Here is a 15,012-nt window from a genome sequence, read left to right as displayed (position 1 = left end):
ATAGACCAATCCCATTGATTTGCCACCGGCCGTAGTCTGAACGGGCATCTTGATGGAAAAGGGGACTATGGTAAAAGGCTTGTTGATTTCATCTCTTGCCCAGTTGATCTCTTGCTTGCTTAAATACTTATGAGGTAGATATGCGTCGATGATTGACAGTAAGCGATTCTTTTCGATCGAGAAACGACAGCAGTTCTGAAGAATTCGAAGAAGTAGCGTCAAATAATATAAATCGGTCTTAGCATGAGATGGAGCCTTGCTAAGAGTTGAAGGCGCTGGACTCGGGGTGACATCGATATTAGCGCCAAGGGACGTTAAATTCTCTTGTTAATTTACAGAGAACATAAAGCACCAACAATTTAGTGTCTAGTATAGAATAAAACTGCTGCGTGTTGGGTTTAAAAAAAGGAGCGGAAGCTCATCATTACCTTCTGCTTCTGGACCTGTCGATTGTGAAGATGAAGTCTTTGACGAAATAATTACGAATCTGTGCACGGTAGCCGCAGCACATAGCGAAATATGAATCGAATTAAAGAGTTGTCGGTAAGAGCGCTGTTCTGTAACCATATTTTCTGCAATCTCTGATATAGCTGCCGCAGATTCCCTGCACTGACTTTGTGGTGATTGCAATGTGAGCGGAAGGATAGGAGTAAGGGCGCTGTTATGAAGAAAAGGTCGATAAAGCATAATGCGAACCGTATGGAAGAGAAGTTCATAGTATCCTATAGAACTAGAGTCTGGCTTTGGTACTGCTAAGCTTGCTGCGGTTGTAGTATCTGGAGATTTCATGGTAGGTATTGCAGACTTGCTACCTGTTGATGGCTTGCCACGCTGCAAGGTCGAACTTCGTGCGGAGGGTGTGCTCCCCGCGCTATCCAAGGAAGTAGGGGTAGGAAGTACGTTTTCTGCCTCATTGGGAGCCGAAATCGAAGGCATTGAGTCAAACCATTCAGAAAGGGATTGATCCAGATGTGAAAACACAGCTGAGGAGCAGGTTGCAGCGTTCGTCGAGGTATAAAGACTTAATATGACCTTGCCAAGAATTTTAGCCAGATCAGTCATATGATGAAATGACTCTACATAATACCGCTCACTCTCCGAAAGGCTGGCTGGGTAGTCAACAAGACAATCCACATCACTAATAACCTGTTAAAAATAATGATAACATGTTAAAAGCTCGTATTTCCTTAACCCGTATCGCACGGTATTATTTAATAATTCAAGCAATCATATATAACAAATTGGAAGGATCCTTACCATTGGTTTTCCCAATGCAGCCGACGTCCATCGGTCAGCTTGATAGCATGACCACCATATAGTCTTGCGGATTTGAACCTCACGCTCATCCATATCCTTGAGCCGCTTAGGATCAACGGGACGGTTAAGCCCCATCACCTGAGCCATACGGATAGCCATACCCACGTACATGAAACGGAGACTGGCTCGTCCAGTCTGGACTTGACACCAGTATAGAATTAAGAGAGCTTGCAATGTAGACATGGAAGGCACATCAAAACGATCCTGGAGCAAAATGCGCGCATGAGTTAAAAATTGCTCACCAATCGTTGCAAAATTGCCTGGTTCTGCGCAAAGCCCTTCATGATCGGAATATTTTGCACCAGCTGCACAAATGGCGACGAGCAAGAGCGGATCAGGAGGCGAGCATGGATCCTTGAGCTGTGCCAAAAATTTCTCCTTGTCGACGATCATCCAATGAAAATGGAAGCACTCGAAGTAAACATGAACAAGATATTGAATGACGCTCTTGTTAGTGATAACAAACCCGAGTGGGGTAGTTTGGTCGAGAAAAGAGTTAGCTGCCGGATCTCTTTGGAAAGACGAGTGTTGTTGATCAGGATCAGTATGATCTGCATTCAGAACGGCAAACGTGGGAATTGCTGGCGAGGCTAGAGCGAGGTTGAATTGATTCACGCCCGTCGAAGCCACGCTTCCTCCAAACCTTATTGCGGACGAATTAGCCTGTAACGTTGATTGAGAATACCTTGCCACATTAGGGATAGTAACAGAATTGACGAAAATATGGTACAGGTCTGGCATCATCGTATCTCGGTCTGCGGCCAATCCCGAAGACGGTAGACGAGGAGCAAATTGGCTTGAAGATTCTTTCTGAACTAACTGAGGTAAAGAAGCTACAGCAGGCATGGATTTATCAGCAAAAAGATCCCTAGCTAATGGTAGGGGCTCTTTGACACGACGAGTCGTCTGATGCAGAAATAACCCACTAGCCGCATCCTTGATTGATGAGAGATGACGCTGCTTGCGGATATCTCTGGCTACGTCTTGCGTGTCATGCTGTGTTGGAAGCCGAGGCTCGTGCTGATGTGCAGTAGACTGGCTGCGAGATGGATGAGAAGTTGCTGTGGATCCTTTCGTGTCTATAGTCTTGGCTGTAACTGAAGCTGAGGTTGCTGCCGTTAAACCCGTAGTTTTTGTCTTCTGCTTCTGGTTCCTATTATGTGGTGTCTGTGGCACCTCGATATAAGAACACTCGAACCCAAGGCGCTCACAGCGACTGCATGTGGGCAGGCCGTCACATTTGATTTTCTTTTTTCGACAAGCTAAACAAGCATTATAGACCTTGATCCTCCAAGGATGGGTCTGTGCGTGGACCTGATTTTGGTTCAGAGGTTTGGCTAGAGGCGAAGCTGCCTTTGAAGGCACGACTGGTGATAGTGTAGAAGACATATGACTATCCACTGGTGTAGCTCCTCTGATATACTGCTGATGTTGTATGGGTGAGGAATAGTAATTGAGAGGTAGTGGAGATGGTTGCGAAGGTTGGCAGTACTCCGGCCAATATGGGTTTATGTTGATAGTCCCGAGATTTGGGCCTTGACCCCGACTTGGATTTATGAACGTGTTGGGATTTGTGCTCGAGAGTGCTTGATTGCCTTCATCGGTCCCACTGTCTTGCATGTTTGCTGTAAGGTGGTGAGCGCTACTTCTATTTGCTTGACTATGGAGTTGCCGGTTAGTGCTGCTGTTAGGTTGACTGCTGTTGCTGCTGCGGTTTTTGTTAGTTATCTTCTGGCGTTGGGAAGTCTGTTGACTCTGCCTCAGGCTCTGATCTCGGCCACCAGTGTGAGTATGAGTATGGGTATGATATCCAGAAGGAGGCGGCAAAGAATGGGAAGCAGGGGGATGATGATGATGGACACTATGATCGTGGATATGATGATGATGTGGAGGATGACGGTTCGGATGAAGGTGGTGATGAGGGTTGTGGTGAGGATGAGGTAAAGACGAAATGGCAGGCGAAGTATTAGACTCCAGAGACGAGTCAAAAGAGGCATTAGGAGCAGTGGAAGGGTGTACAGGGTTTCTGTCAGGGGGTTTAGTTACTAACCCAGTAAGAGTGCTATTTAAAGCAGTCCTGGCGCTCGATGGTATGTTGCCGCCACCGATGTTAATAGTGGTGTTATTGTTGTTACTATTGCTGGCATTGCTGATATTGTTAGCATTATCACTAGTGCTTGTTACATTGCTATTATTGTTGGTACTGCCCTGCTGATGTTGGGCCATTGAAGTAGGAAGACTGGACTTTAACTCTGAGCGTCTAGAAGCCGGTGACATTGCGCCAATATTTCTGAAGGCCTCTGCGTCGATATCTGGTTGTTCTCAAGAGAAAAGAACGCCTAATGGTTGATAGTTCAGTTTAGAGAAAATGAAGGGACGAATGTTGAGTAAAATACGATATTAGTGGATCGCAGGTGTTAGATGGGTGGAAGAAAAAGGCAATAGACTGGAATATTCGATATAAAAAAAAAAAATGTAACGTGTGGTATGTTTTATGTTTGAGTGTGAGTGTGATTGTGTGTAAAATGGAGGGAAGCCAATATATTAATGTTGCGCCAAGAAGAGAAGAAGTGATCAGTAAAAAATGAGGGCTTTACCAATGAAGTGAATGCATGCTGTGCAAATATAAAAAAGTGTCACGAATAGAAAGACATCATGAAAGGGAGAAAAAAGACATCAGAAAGCGGGAACAATTGCAGACAATGGATGACAAATGACGGCATTAATTTGGTGTCTTATAAATGTTTGACTCGAGAACCATGATGAATGACTTGTGGAGGAATGGGGTCTAGAATTGGGATTGATTTAAATCGATCACACGATGACGAGAATTGTTGCCTTAAAAGGGGAAAGGCTGCGTTGACTATCGACGCTTTTTTTTTACAAGTTGTATACAATTGTTGATAGATTATACTGCTCCTACATGATGGATGTGTGTCTTTGAATGCTCAGAGTATTAAAAAAAAAAAAGAAAAAGAAAAAGAAAAAAAAGAAAAAAAAAAAGGTATGCAAAGGCCACACTGATTTGTCTAAAACACCAAAACATAAAAAATAAACATAGTGGATCAAGAAAATGGCATCCGGGAAAATGCAAGACAGACAAGGCAAATGGGGGAGAGGGTGAAATTCTGACACTGACATTTTAGACACACAAACGCAGACGCGGGTTGACAAGTAGGCAAGAAGGCAGACAGACAGGCAGACAGGCAGCTGGACAGACAGATAGACAGGTACGCACATAAAATAAGGAACATCACATACGCACATCCACACATCCACACATCCACACATCCACACAACAGAATGTTATTCGATCCGGTGGAGACAAGTAGACAGTGGAAAGGCGGAGTGTCAGACAATATGAATTGGAAAAGGGATCGAAACAGTGAGAATAGGAAGAAAAAAAAATGGGCACAACTAATCCACTTGAGTTGGTCGAATCAGGCAGGGGTAAGTAATAGATGCAAAAACAAAATAAAAAAGAAAGAAAGAAAAAAGAAAAGAAATAGGTTCTGGAAAAAAGACATTGAGAAAGAACGGATGAAAAGAGAAGGACAAAACAAGACCAGGTACCGAACAAACACCTGCACACGCATACACAAAGCAATATTTTATCTCTAGATCCTTCCGCGACTCAGAGCTCGCAAGCTCACCCACTCACCACACACGCAACACGCAGACGCTGAAGAGATGAAGCCTGTCGTTTCGTTGGCGTGAAGAGTAGGCAGAAAAAATGGAGAGAGGGGGGAAGAAGGGAGGAGAGATTGGGAGGACCGAGGTCGTGTCCCTTCTATAGTGAAGAGAAAAAAAAATATACAAAAAAAATTAGAAAAGAGTTTTCAACAACATAAAAAGGATGTAAGACAGGCCTAAGCTGTTGTGCCAACGCGGGGAAAGGGAGAATAAGAGAAGAAGAGACAAGAGGAAGAGAAAGAAGAGAGAGAGACAGAGAAAGGCACAAACGTACAGTACACACGCCCCACAGTTGAAAAAAAATAAAAGAAATAAAAAAGAAATAAATAAATAAATAAATAAATAAAAAGAGTATATATATATAAAAATAATATAACGAATTAAGGTTGAGCAAATGTGATTGAAAAAGAAAGAGATTGTGTGGAAAGATGTCGCAGGAAGCCTCACTATTATGACCCGACTCAAGACAAACCAGAGCAGGGAAAGCATATCGATTGAAATAACATCGGGAAAGCAAATTGTACACACAAAGGCTCGACCTGCCTGGCTGATGAAGATGTGAGAGAGCAAGGGAGTGTGTACGTGAAATGACATCAAAGGTTGATCGAACGACAGGAGCATGAACAACAAAATAAAATAAAATAATACAAACAATAATAACGGAAATATAAAATAATAAAAAGGCAAATGAATAATAAAATAAGGTAGTAAAGTTGATTAAAAGAAGATAGCAATTGGAGTAATGGTTTTCTTTTTGTTGCACACAAAGATCCCCGCTCTTGCTGACTCCTTAGTCCCCTTTCTGGGTAGATGACGCCATGGTCGTGACAGAGTCATAGGATCAATATGAGAAATAGAGCGCGATAGAACGTTTGTTCTCATCTGTCAACAGAAATAGGTTAGAGAAATATAAAAAAATAACAGCTTACCGTTCCAATAACAACTCACAAGGTGCTCCGTCTTCCTGGACTTACAAGGAGCGCGAAAAAATAAAATAAAATAATATAAAAAAAAATAGTAAGCTCATTAGTGAGGAGTAGACTCTGTGGTCATATATGCACACTGAATGTGGAATGAATTGTGAAAAAGAAGAGAGTAAAAACATTCTTTAGGAAGCCTTGGGTTGTGTTCATCATCTCTGACCGCCTGCATATTCAGGCTCCTACTTCATCATACGGGAGTGACGACAAATAGAAACATCTAGGACCCCGAAGAAATATCATGGTGCATAAAAAACACGCCATCCTTTCGATGACATCCACCGTGATACTAAAGATGCCCCGATTCTTTTTTTTTTTCTTCCCCTTTGTGTACTCTTCCCCAACCATCCGTATGACATTTATATTTATTTACCTTACCTTTACTGACTAGTTAAAGAGTGATTGCAAAAAAAAAAAAAAAAAAAAAAAAAGATAAATGCTAGTATGGGACAAAAGAATGCAATGTTAATTTTTTATTGTATTGAATTCAATTCAGTTCAATTGAATGTGAGCATTGGTCACTCCTGTAACTAAAGAACGCTATCCGGGCAATTTTTTTGAAATAACACTTGCGATAAGCTTCACTTAACACTATGACTAAAACACGCAATAAGAGAACAATGGACGATCCACTACAGTGGTAGAGGAGGCTGTGCTTATGCCCTAGTAATGTGAGCTCAGCCTGCAATAAGAAACGCAAACGCAAGACACGATTGGTTTGCGTCTCTTAGCACATTCCCTCTCCCCTCCCGATTTGAATCTGACTCTGTGTGTGCGAAATAAAAAGAAGAATATACACACATACACAGTCCCGGAGATAGCTGTTTTTTTCCTTTTACGCACCTGTTGTTGCCAACTTTGTGGAAAAAATAGGTTTGCATAGGCATATGTGCAATTATAAAATTTTTTGTAGTAATTCAAGCCATTGATGCACATTGAGCAATATAAAAATTTAGTCATACCTCAAGTTCTTGTAAAATGAAACCAATCCAAACAGGACAATCGAATAAAGAATGGCAAGAGAGGAAAAAAAGAAATAAGGTATAAAAGGAAAAAGAAAGAGGGACCAGATGGGTTACCATTGTAGGGAAAATATTTATATTGTCAGCTTTTCTACTTGATTATTGGGATAGAGTAGCGCAATTGATGTTTTGACCCAGTGTAACTATTAGCCTGCACTCGCTGATTTGTCGGTCGGTGAAAAAAAGCTTATAAAAAATATCCTTTTCTGGCTCGCCGATCTTACTAAAAAAAAATTAAAACTATTCTTTAGCACAAATTCAGAAGCCGCCCTTTTGTCTTTGTGCGACTCGTTTACTTTCTCTTGATTCTTTTCATTTCGGCATTCAAGCAGATTCTCGGTCTTTCGGTCCTTTGGTATTTCAGATGCTTGGCAAGGAAAATGTAAGCCATGTCTTTTTTATCCAAGTCTGCTTTTTTTTTTTTTGCCTTTTATGATCGAATCACGTACAGCTTCTCTCCAGAACGACGGACAAGAGAACAAATGAGGATTCAGTAATCTTGAGAGACTTCTCTTCAAAGAAAGGATCTACCTGAATTATACCACACAGCAGCTCTTTATTAATGAACCACTAAAAGAGTGCTACACTGATATTTATATATTGAAAAAGAATCAGTTTCATGCATGATGTCATGGGGACTATTACGTCAACAAAAAATAGCCAATCAAAATAGGCAAGTGGTGCTCCGTGCTCGAGATTGGGCCAGGCTAGACTCGACAAAGCCAAAAATTCGGGCAGGTCATGTGCTACATACCAAGTTTTCTCAGTTAATTCAGTGAAGAATCGTGCTGCTCGCTCTTTTTGGTTAGATCTTGTCAAATATAATGGTTTGATTACTGAAATACTTGTAACTGTAAAGGCCTAACCAAACCGAAGCACAGATCTCTAAGCTGACACTAGCAGGAAGTGTTTTTTTCAATATAGCCACGATAAATATGCTGCGGTCGCGATGATTATTCTAATTTATATTATCTATATATAGTCTATATCTTTTCTTTTTAATACTATTTACTTTTGGACCTCTTATACTTTCATTCTATGCTAGAATTGAATGCCGACAATCATTCAGTATGTGGGGCCTTATCTCTGATACTGATGCACTAACACTAGTACCTTGAATAGCCTCTATGCCTCTGTTTTCTTTTCGTATCTAGAAGTATGTGTTTAGCATATTCAACAATTGTAACCGCAAGACGTTTCATTGTGAGATTATAGCCGGCTCTGAAGTGAGATCAGAGGCAAGAGTGTAATAATTCAAAAGATTTATAATAAACAACATCCAAGTGCTTAAACTTTATAGAACGGATGTAAGAATATAAGACTTATAAAATATTAACAGTATTGATGAGACTTCGTATTGGACACCCATGGCGACGCCTTTGAGATAATGGCAGGTTTGAAAAATGAAACAAAAAGAAAAGTGAATGTATCGGCAACATTTAACAAAACGATTGAAGTTCTGAATAACAAATTCAACTCTTCAATTTTTTTCTAAAGAGCTGAAGATTTCTACCCTTTCAACGCTTTTATAAGCATCTCGAGGATATACTTTTGAAGATCACAGTTTGTATTCAAATTAACATCAATTCAATAAATTTTTATATTTTAGTGACTGAATGAAGGAGACAAATGAAATGGACAAAAATACGTGTATGGTTGTGTCCTTGTGGCGCTTTTATTTATTTGTTTGGAATCATGTTTTGTATACATGTACAGTTTTCCCTCACTAACCCGTTGATTTTCGACGGGTTAGTGAGGGAAGGCCTCTATTCATTTTAATTCAATAAATATATTTAAACTTTATTTTTCTTACATTCATTATTCTGATTCAATTCCTTCATTCCTTCATTCATCTGCTGATTCTCTCTCAATAAATGACGATATTCATTAAATAGCTCCAACTGCCTTTGCACAGCGACCCAGCGCTTCATCAGATGAGGGTTATCGATTTCATGTCGAGCATTCATAAACTCTAAATAGTTTTCCATCGATTCCTCTTCATTTATCTCTTGATAATCATGTATGGTTGGACTTGAAGGAGGGGATTCAAGCACATCCTCGATACATTTTTCAGAGTGCGCGGAGTCTTGGGAACTCGAGTCAGAAAGACTGAGATTATAGTCGACATCATCTTCATCGTCTTTCTCTACCTCATCGCCTTCGTAAATGATATCATCTTCCACGTGGGGAATGAAGCGGTGTCTGTACTTTTCGAGAGCCATTATCTTGTGGACAACATCACTAATCAGCTCAGAAGGCCCTTCACAATAGTTCATGATAAGATAGTTAAGCACATTAATGTCCTTTTGTTTGGTGACCTCCTCTTTGTCTCCACCATATTGATTAACAAGCTTGTCTTGAAGTTTGAAGATATGATCTGCTTTTGACTCAATTCCAAGCCAATGCAAATGACTCCTTTGTTCGAAGGTCAAGATGGGAACCTCAGCAAAGCAGTTGCGGATGCAGCCTGGAGTCACTGATTCCCAAGCTCTAGCGATACATGACCAAAATATCGCGTTGGATGGCAAAGCAATAGCTGATTTTTTCTTTGCCCTTACACGCGCCACGGCCTCAAGCATACTACTACTATAAAGGGCTTTGAACGATCTTATAACGCCTGCATCTAGAGGCTGTGTCATTGCCGTCGTGTTCGGAGGAAGCCGAATGACCGTGATGCTCTTGAGCTCAATTGCCTCACAGTCCTTGTGTGCTGGTGCGCTATCAATTAAGAGAGCAATGCGGCGGCCCTGTTCCTGCATGTCATCATCCAGTTGCCTCAACCACTTAATGAACATTGGTTGTCGCATGTAACCTTTACCAGAAAAGTCTGCGTCAATCGTCTTGAAGATGGCCTTGCCTAGACCCACTGGACGGTGCATGGCAAGCACCAAAGGCTTGCGCTTGTCAGACCCCGTCGAATTACTGCAGAATAGAATTGAGACTCTAGCTGACCGAACGATCTTCTTTCCACGAATAGGCCCGGTCTCATGCGTTCTTTTGGACATAGCTGTGAGAAAGAGACCTGTCTCATCACAATTATAGATATCATCAAGCTTGAAATCGGTAAGTTTGGCTTTTATAGCCTCGATGCGATCCTTCACAACCTCCAGGTCCACTGATCCACTTTCGCCATGCCCAATAAAAGATTTAAGGCCATTCCTATTTTTAAAGCGGTGAAGCCATCCTTTCGAAAAATAGTACTGTTTGGGTGCTTGACCTGGAAGAAAAAAGGGCTTCATCTCAGTCCAAATTGCCACTGCTGTCCCTCGTAGACGGTTATCAGTGACATTGAGATCGAGGTCCCTCTCCGCAGCATACCATTCCAGCAGAGCATCCTCTATAGGCTCCATGTTTCGATTAGTTTTGCGCTTCACTGCTTGACTAGCCAGGAGGGGGAGGGAATTCACATCTTGAACATACTCTTCCCTTCGACGATATATCTCTCGTGCCGTGCTGGGACTCATGCCAAAACCTGCTCCAATAGCGGCAATGGAGGCTTTAAACCCTTTTGCTCGTAATCCATCAACAGCCGCAATGAAATCCGCTTTATCGACTAAGGAAAATGATTTTTGTAACCCGTTATGCTTGAGAGATGGTTTCCTTAAGGATTTTCGCTTCAACAGAGGCAAGCACTTGTCAGCAGCAGTTTGCTTTCTGACTAAATCGTTAAGCTTCGATTGTGAAGATTGCTTTTTAGACATTGTCTTCAAGTATGTTGATGAATAGTGGATAAAAAGTGGTGAAGAGAGAAAGAATGACTGCACTCTTACACAAAAAATTTCGTCAAATAAAGTTTAAATATATTTATTGAATTAAAATGAATAGAGGCCTTCCCTCACTAACCCGTCGAAAATCAACGGGTTAGTGAGGGAAAACTGTACATGAATTGTGCACGCAAATCCTTCCCTTTCATGTAAACTGTGTTGATTTGTCTATTAATTTGATTCGAACTTCTAAGCATTCATTAAACCATTCGCATATCGTACATGTATACAAAGGCGGACATAAGCTTATCTCGTTTCCTTTTATTTTTATCCCATCCATACGCGTCTTTGCTACATTAAGAGTCCGAACCGACCTGAAAGGGCTTCGACACAGTGAGGTCTCAAGGTAAGATTGTAGATCCAGTTTATTTCAAGGAAAGGGTATTCGAAATTTTTTTATTTTTTTTTATTTGACACATTTTCGTAGAGGTTGTGTATACCTCTTCCTTTTCCTCGTATATTTTCCTTTCTCTCGAGAAAACGTTTGACGAAAGAACTACGTGTCATTATCAATATATTTCAATTCCATTAAACGCCTTTCCCGAATGGGTGCCATTTGTTATTGGCAGTGGCTTTTTTCATACTATGTACAGTATATAATGCCCTGTTTCCCTGTTTAGGACTTGCTTGTTTCTATTTCTCTACTTGATCTCCGTCTTTGGCAAGTTCTTTTTCAAAAGAGTTTCAATATTAGGTTGATTAATGACCCGACGCACCACATGTCCATCCATTAACTCCAGGATAGCAACCTGGACTACGGCTAGTGTTAACTGCTATTCTATATAGCTCATATACCCCGCTCCATTTATTTGTTGATTATGTATAGTGGCTTACGTTCGTCAGATCAAAGTGATGCTGTATCCATGGTCCTACTAATGATCTTAATTGCCGGATTCTTTTGCTTCTCGCAAGGTCATGCCCTCGTTCGTTTATTCCTGTCTCAAAATACCTTGAGCATTAGCACTGTTGGATCCAACACAGGTTGCCTTCTAACCAGTATAGTTTCTCGATGAGTTCGAGTGATACAATTGAAATCCGCAACATATCCGCCATAAATGAAGACACACCGAAGGGACAGAGATCTTTGGTGCAAGATTTTAACGTCAAATTAGCAAATAATAATGGGTTTACAGACTTGAATGACTCAACAGTCAAATGCAAAGACCAGTTGCAAGTTACCTTCGTATCGAGTGTATCAGGTCGCAAAGTCTCTGGAAAAGTTGCTCGTATAGCATATCTTCATTGTAGGTGTAAAGGGCAGAGTTGATAAAAAATATTGGCATCTGACATGATACCGGCAACTTCACAGATCATATTGCTGAAATTTGACAACAAAACATAAAATAAAAGCATATGATGAGAGGATATATTAAGAATGAGAAAGTGTTGGTATGATTTCAAGCATCTTTTTTTGACAGTGCATAGCATTAAATAGATAAAGTGAACAAAAAAAAGTTCATAATTTTTCGTTTTGCGTTTCTTATTCTTACCTTCTACGTCCAGAGGCCATATCTACGAAACATGATTGTTGAAATATTAAAGTTGTTTGTAAAGGATAGGGAAAAGGGAAAAATGGGTGCTTCAAACCTTAGCTCTCATTTTCTTCCTATGCTCTTTGTTGTCTCAGCCTATAAGTTTTTCTAAAAGAGCGGGTTGGTTTGAGGCGAGCTATGGAAGACAAAATGAAAGAAATGGAGGAGGCATGTGTACGCGTATGCTTGCAGACGTGTCCCTATATACCCTACGTTTATACCTACCAGTAACTCCCCAACGGCGTCTCGTTTGGATCATCCTGTATTCGGGGATGGTACTAGTTGGCTGTAGGTAGAAAGGCTCACAAATTTTCCTATGCTGGGCGTCGCTTCGATATATAGAACTCACTAGCACTGATCAAAACGAAACCTCACGCGACTTGCCACCGATATTGAGATAACAGTTATACTAGTAGTGTTAATACGTGTTATGCTAGGTAATCCCTCATATTCATTCAAGGGACTCAAATGATTACCACTGCTTCTCACTCACTTTACATGACCGTTAAGATTACTATGACTTTACAGAGAGATAGATTTGCACAGATGGCCTAAAAAGAAGAAAAAGCTATTTCCTCAAGCCTTTTAAAGGAAGTTACCTAATATGATTGGCAAGGCTTGATTCATAATTAATCAAAAGGCTTCCTTCATACTGGATTGATATATGCGTTTTACTGTTCTCTTTCAAAGATCCCTTGTAGCTTTCACAAAGTTCGGCTTTGGAAGTCAAACCCAAAGTCATTGTGTCTTACCTGGCCGCAATTGGCTAACTGACTTGGTTGTACTTACTTCTTTATGCCGGCATAACAGTCATATAGACCTATAGCTCAAAATTCATCTTGTTTCGAGCATAAAGTTGGCTGGAGTTGTTCTACACTGTTATTTTTTCATTGGCATTGGCAACTGATACTCGTGTTTTATTGAGAATGCCTAAATACATTTCTTATAAAAAAAGGATGTTATTTGCTCGATCAGTGAATACAAGGGGGACTCGGCATTGAAGCTGTTCCAAGGAGCTACTTCAACAGATTCAGTACAGGCTACATTATCCATCCTTCTCCTAAGTAATAGCAAGTTTGAAGGAAGCGAACATCTCTCCCATCTCTATATCACTCATGTAAATGAGTCGGCGCCTTATGCTCACATATTCACAGACTAGCCTAATATGAGTGTGCAGGATGATTGCTTAGTCCTCTTAACTAAAAAAAAAGGATTCAGAGCTCAAAGGTATGGTATAATGAGAAGAGCCTACGCTGAATGTTCAGCAGCGTTACTACGAATGATTGGCTGAAGAACGTCCATTCTATTACATCAGTTTCTGGAGAATGTTTTTACTTTTTTATTTTTTATTTGTTTTATCATCACCTGAAGGAATAGCTTTAAAGTCTCTTTTGACAGTAGGAAAAAAAAAAAAAAAAAAAAAAAAAAAAGCTTTAAAAGTAAGACTCGCCTCTGTAGAAAACGCGAAAATTTTCAATTGGTCCTGACACATTTTCTTTCATCTAGTATCCAAGAGATATTCCAAATTAGCCGCTGCAGTAATTACTGTAAAGTCTAGTTTTGCACAGATGCTCGTTGTTATAACCCAATGCCGAGTCGAAGATAAAGGATTTGCTGTTGCCAATGATGGGATATACGCCACCATTCTCTACGTCTTTCCTGTAGTCGCCACTATAATTAACCGTGTCGACCAATGTTGCAATAACAACTAGAGTACCATTCAAGTCAATACTCCTGCAGCCTACTTCAGCTGTGGGAGCTGCCATTAACACCAAGAAGAAAACGGTCAACTTCATGTCTTAGAGGAAGTGGGCCACAAAAAAAATCAAACACCGAGGGTAAAGTAATAGTAATGGAAAATTTCTCTTTTTTTTTTTTTTTTTTTTTTAAAGATGGTATATATTCTTTCCATTTTCTTGGGCACAATATAAAATACTTCTAGATTGCTGGAGCCTTATTTCATTTCGTCTCTTGGCTCACGTACACTCTCTCGTTAATGTCTATGGGTGGCCTGGAAAAAAGATCACTAAGGGCGTTCCTTTAGAGCTTTTGTTACCAGCAAGTACAATACGACCAAACTTCATTAGGCAATACTTTGAGAGTCGGATAGCCTTCTTCTCAGATGATTGTCCCACACTTTCTTCTAATCAACCTTTCTCAAGCGCATCTGCTCCCCTCTGCCCGTCTTCTTACCCAAAAAGACAATCCGTGTCCACTCTTACTATCCCTAACCCGAAAATGGATGTCTAGTAACTGAACGAACGCCACTGCGGGGCCCTGGACAAGATCGATGGTGTAAAGTTTGTCTGGTTTCAAGGAAGGCAGACTTTTAATTGCATTGACCACAAAGCCCTTCAAACTTTAAACTTTAAATTGACACTCGAAAACTCTGTCTTACCTATCTGTAGCTGGAAACAGTGGACAAGGCAAGGGGCTTCGGACTCCTTATCTGAAGGTCAAAGGTGGTATTCAATTCACCTCATCTTAGCATAATTAACGTAAGCCAGAAAAAGTTTTTCTTTTTTTTCTATTTTCTTTTTTTCAGATTATAATATATGGCTGACAATTGCTTATGAGTAATTTCAGGAAAAGTCGTTCACCCAAGAGGCTTTTCTATTCTCACTTGATGTTGATGTGAGCTGCGGCTGCTCCTATTATCCCATGTTTGGACTGTGATATAGCAGTCTACGAGTACAAGTATTTC

General features: G+C 40.5%; 2 protein-coding genes across 2 annotated transcripts; both read right to left on the bottom strand.

The window, feature by feature from the left end:
- Window positions 1-298: 298 nt before the first annotated feature.
- BCR41DRAFT_368713 (fungal-specific transcription factor domain-domain-containing protein) lies at window positions 299-2,163 on the bottom strand (the record flags this gene model as incomplete). Its single annotated transcript, XM_022026403.1, has 3 exons — window positions 299-366; window positions 429-1,146; window positions 1,258-2,163. 3 exons carry the CDS (start codon window positions 2,161-2,163, stop codon window positions 299-301), a joined length of 1,692 nt encoding a protein of 563 aa, XP_021883879.1.
- A 6,575-nt stretch (window positions 2,164-8,738) lies between these two features.
- BCR41DRAFT_368712 (hypothetical protein) lies at window positions 8,739-9,288 on the bottom strand (the record flags this gene model as incomplete). Its single annotated transcript, XM_022026402.1, has 2 exons — window positions 8,739-8,776; window positions 8,826-9,288. The coding sequence occupies 2 exons, from the start codon at window positions 9,286-9,288 to the stop codon at window positions 8,739-8,741; spliced, it is 501 nt and encodes a 166-aa protein (XP_021883878.1).
- Between the last annotated feature and the right edge of the window lie 5,724 nt (window positions 9,289-15,012).

The sequence above is a fragment of the Lobosporangium transversale genome, assembly GCF_002105155.1.
Source record: "Lobosporangium transversale strain NRRL 3116 chromosome Unknown BCR41scaffold_8, whole genome shotgun sequence".
Classification (NCBI taxonomy): domain Eukaryota; kingdom Fungi; phylum Mortierellomycota; class Mortierellomycetes; order Mortierellales; family Mortierellaceae; genus Lobosporangium; species Lobosporangium transversale.
Note: the sequence above shows the minus strand (reverse complement) of the source record. Positions and strands in the feature narration are given on the sequence as shown.